This window comes from Chiloscyllium plagiosum, unplaced genomic scaffold, assembly GCF_037043375.1.
Source record: "Chiloscyllium plagiosum isolate Xiang-an unplaced genomic scaffold, Cpla_swu_hap1 HiC_scaffold_27, whole genome shotgun sequence".
Taxonomy (NCBI): domain Eukaryota; kingdom Metazoa; phylum Chordata; class Chondrichthyes; order Orectolobiformes; family Hemiscylliidae; genus Chiloscyllium; species Chiloscyllium plagiosum.
Genome location: NW_028270165.1, coordinates 71,701,400 through 71,706,494, shown reverse-complemented (window position 1 = coordinate 71,706,494; position 5,095 = coordinate 71,701,400). Strand labels below are relative to the sequence as shown.

The window sequence follows — 5,095 nt, the reverse complement described above, 5'->3', positions numbered from 1 at the left end:
ATAAAGCTTTGATTACAATGCCGGAGGAACATCGTCTGAAATCGTTGGATGCTGCAAATGAAATTGAAATGCAGATTCTCAGCTGCTCACAGTGTTCTACTGGGAAGGAGGACATATCTGCTTTCATTGAGCAGTATCGCGTGAAGTGTAATTGGATGTCGCAATTATTTGTACTTGCAACTAGATGGCAGTGTGAATCTGGGATAAATATTGACGACATCGGCTGAAGGAGGAGTGACCTTCCAGACAGTGAGCACCTTTCAGTGTCAGAGGCTTGTTACAGAAACAAACACCAAGACTAAGCGTCTTCTGCAACAACAACAGCAAGGCTGGTCTGCGCTGAACGTCAAGTGTGCATTGTTCTCGATACTTACTTGTGCAAATGTAACAATTGCCTCCAGTTCCTCAACAGAACCCCGTGGACAATTGTGTCTGCCACTGCTCTTGCAATCTGATAATGTTCCGAATTTGCAGAGTCCTTCTGATGTTTTCCGCTCTGACTTCCACGGATGTGACTGGAGAAGGTGATGTAATGCAACTTCCTCCGTGGATAGTTATTAGTGAAGTGGGAATTGTGTCCATGAATTGCTCCATTGCCGCCTCGTCGAGCGCAATACACTGGTACAGACAGGTCCCGTTTCAGCCACCCCAGCACCTGGTGACGGCCAAAAGGGAAAATGATCAGCCCGAGAGGATCACTGCTTCGATCAGTGGAGATTACAAACTCAGTACACTGACTGTGAAAGACGCCAGACTGAATGACACTGCAATCTACCTCTGTGCAATGAAGGCACAGTGTGACAAACAGATGGGGAGCGTGTACTAAAACCAGCACAGAGTGGGAGTTCCGGTATCGTGAGTTTGAAGTATCAGTGTTACTAATTCTGGGCGCCAAAATCTGAGACAATGGAAATAACAGCAAAATACACCAGAAAGTATGGAACAGGTTAATTTAAAGATGGTCAGAAGTGAAGACAATTGGAGATGCGGATGGGGGTGAAGGAAGTATATGTTGGCAAACATGAAAGAGTGATGGAGAAATGGAAAAGTGGAGAGATACTTTAATAATACTTGCAGAGGGCAGAACGATGAGAAACGATTGAAGAAGAAATGGAAGAAAGAGAAAAATAACAAGGATGATGTGAAAGATCAGGTCAAATCACAGTCGAAGGAGACATGAAGGAAAAATGGTGGAATTTCCTTTAATGCAATGTAACTTCACCGAATCTCCCACTGTCTACCTCGTGCGGGTTTCAAAGAATAAGAACTCAACTGGACACAACGCAGAAACGTAGTAACAACAAGAGCAGAGACTAGGATGAATGCAGCGAGTAACATATACTTCCTGCCTCCTGAAAGCCTGTCCACCGTCGACAAGGCACAAGTCAGTAGTGTGATGGAATACTCCCCACTTGCCTGGATGAGTGCAGCTGCAAATAATCTGGAGATTCTTGACACCATCCAGGACAAAGCAGCCCGTTTGATTGGCACAACATTCACAAGCATCTACCGCCTCCACCACCATTTAGCTAAGATCCTCAGATAGCACCTTCCAAACTTGCAACCACTTCCACCTGCAAGGACAAGGATCAGCAGACATATGGGAACACCGCCACCTTAAAGATTCCGTCTCAGCCACTCACCATTGTTCTGGACGAGGCCAGTCCGCTCAAAACATTCTTAAGCAGGCAGCCCAGACCCAAAACTTTATAATGTGCTTCGATAAGCGACCAGTGAAATTTACACGGAGTAACGTAGCTAGGTTGACTACCAGGTTTTAAAACAGGCAAAACTGTCTTCACAAAATTACGGAATGAATCACAAAGAAGAGAATATGGATGACCCACCGTAGTCGGTCTATCCAAACTAAATTAATTATGCTTTTCCGAATATACACAACAGTCCCAACAGACAACCCCCTTCAACATAGAGTAAGATGAAACAGAGGTTTTCAGATCGAAGTTAAAAGGGCGAAGGAAAGAGAGATTAGCAGCCTGTTTCCAAACAGTCCACTACTGCTAACCTGACTAACACCAAGAATTCAGCTTCCTGGACTGACCATTACCCTTTCATAATACAGGCCACTTCTAAAACAATAAAGCTTTGGCCTAAAGTCTTATTTGTTTACGTATAAACAAAAAGGCCACCTCCCGCCCTCCACACCACAAAATCCTTTTCATCTCTGTACCAATTAAGTCGATTCGGAGCCCAGACTGTTTTACAGAAACTCTGGAAAAAAAAAGCCAAGGACACAGGTTGAGAACAGGAACAGCTTGTAGAAAAATGACCACCTTCGTGACACCATCCTGACTTGAAAATATATTGCCATTCCTTCAACGGGTCTGTGTAAAAATCTTGGATTTCCATCTGTGGCATTGTGGGTCAACCCACAGCAGGTTGACTGCAGTGGTTCAAGAAGGCAACTCATTCCCACTTTCTCAAGGGCAACTAGGAATGGGCAATAAATGCTGGCTAGCCAGGGATGGCCACGTCTCACAAATGGATAAATAATTAAAAATATCATTTATTATACAACCTAAGCATAGTCCACACAGTATGGCAGCGGGGCATTTGGCCCACTCAATCTCAGTTGGTCATCACACCAGATCGACCCTCACCCGACATCTCGTGTTGCTAATATTCCTGTCTGATCCATTATTGGACTGTGGGAGAATTCCGGAGCAAATATAGGAAACTCATGCAGACAGAGGGAAAACTTGTAAATTTCACGCAGACTGTCACCTGAGGCTGAAATCGAACCTGGCTCTTTGGTGTTTGGAGACAGGAGTGCTAACCGCTGAGCCAGCACAGCGACAGCACGCGAATGCTTCCTTTAATTCATGATTTGGTATTGCCGCACTCAGAAAGTGTTCATTTCTTGGCGCTGTAAATTTCCTTGAGATCTCGCCAGAGTACGATATAGTCACACTCACTGGGACAGTCTCTAACGTGGTCTTCTTGTGAGCTGTTTGAATCATCAAGGCCACTTGCCTTCTCGTTTACTTTTGTGTCATCTATGGTACATTCACTTCAATCAGGATTTGGTTGGTCTGTTGACATGTATCTCTGCTCTTCCACCATTCCCAGTAAAATGAAGGAGGCTTTTCAACAATTCGTTTCCTTTTTCTTTAGAATATTTAGTTGCCTTGTATGGGCGCTGCTGGCAATGCTCGACATCTGACACACTGCAGGGCATCTGATATAAACACAGCAGTTACGTGTGCAATGAGACACGGCAAAGTTAACTAATTCCGGTCACAATGGATCGTTTCAGTCAGTGCAGGAGCAAAAACATTTGATTTCACTGTTTCACTCATTGGAAATTTCGTTGCGGAATAAAGACTTGGTTACGAAGCAGTCTGAAATCGGTGGACGTTGCACATGAATTTGAAATGCAGGGTCTCACCTGTTCACAGTATTATACGGAGAAGGAGGCCACGTCTGTTGTTTTGAGCAGTATCCAGTGAACTGCAACTGGTGTGAGAGTTTGAAGATTGCAATTACTTATCAACACCACTAGATGTCAGTGCGAATCCATGATAAATATCGAAGATGAGGGCTGGAGCAGGGGTGAACTTCCAGACAATGTGAACCACTGTCAGTGTGAGAGGCTTGATACAGAAGCACACACCAAAATTCAGATTCTTCAGCAACTCTACCAGGTTAAACGTGAGTTCGTCGTCAACCGTGCACTTTTCTAGTTATTTACTTGTATAAGTATAATAATTAATTGCAGTTCATCAACAAAACTACATGGACAATTGCTTTCACCAATGTTCTAGCAATCAGATGATGTTCCGAATTTGCAGTGTCCTCCTGCTGATTTCCACTCTGATCTCCGAGGAGGTGACTGGAGAAGGCGAATTGAAGCAACTTCCTCCCTGGATGGTTGTTACTGAAGTGGGAATTGTGTCAATGAATTGCTCTTTTGCCACTACATTTAACACAGTGCGTTGGTACAGACAGCTCCCGAATCAGCCACCCCAGCATCTGATGATGGCGAAAAGGGAAGCTAACCCATCCGAGAGGATCACCGCTTCGATCAGTGTAGACGACAAAGTCAGTGTCCTGACTGTGAAAGACGCCAGACTTAATGACACCGCCACTTACCTCTGTGCAGAGAGGGCACAGTGTCACAACAAGTGGTTGAGACTGTACTAAAACTTGCATAGCTTCGGGAATTGCGTTATGCTGAGTTTGAAGGATCAGTGTTTCTCCACAATCAGAGATAAGGGAAATAAGAGCAAATTACACGAGAAAGTATGGAACATCAAAATGTAAAGATAGTCAGACGTGATGACAATTGAATATGCGGATGGAGTTGAAGAAAGGCTATATGCAGAAATCAGAAACATTAATGGTGAAACGGGAAAGCGGATGGGTACAGTAATAATATTTGCAGAGGGCAGCATGGTGAGTAACTGTTGATGACGAAATGAAAGAAAGTGAAAAATAAAGAGCATGATGCACAGAGGTTAAAGATCAGGGTAAAGCACAATTGAAGCAAATTTGAAGGACCTATGTTGTTAGCATCATTTAATTAACCACTGTCAACATCCTGGAGGTTTTACTGACCAAATACTCATCTGGACCCATCAAATATAAACAGTAGCGACAAGAGCAGGTCAGAGACTTAAACATTGCCGCCAGTAACATACTTCCTAACTCCCCAAAGCCTGCCACCATATGCATGGCAGAAGTCAGGGGTGTGAGAGAATACTCCGTAATGCCCAGATGAGAGCAGTCTGAACAACACCCAAGGAGACTGACATCATCCAGGACAAAGCAGCCCGTTTGATTGGCACTACATCCATTAACATCCACTCCCTCTACCACCACGGCTCAGTCTGTACTACCTACAAGATGCAATGCAGAAGTATACCAAAGATAATCATACACAACCTTCCAATCCCACGACCACTTCCATCTCGAAGGACAATAGCCGGGAGATATTTGGGAATGCCACCACCTTCAAATTGCCTTTCAAGCCAGTCACCACCCTGATTTGGAAATATACTGACGTTCCTTCACTGTCACTTGGTCAAACTCCGATAATTCCCTCCCTAATGGCAATATAGGTCAACCGAGAACAGGT

The 5,095-nt window shown here is 44.2% G+C and overlaps 1 gene segment (V, D, J or C); it reads left to right on the top strand.

Moving 5' to 3' along the window:
• The first annotated feature begins 3,792 nt into the window (after positions 1-3,792).
• On the top strand, positions 3,793-4,161 carry LOC122543663 (T cell receptor alpha variable 12-3-like). The segment is given in 1 exon segment: positions 3,793-4,161. A coding segment is annotated over 1 exon segment (369 nt).
• The last annotated feature ends 934 nt before the right edge of the window (positions 4,162-5,095 follow it).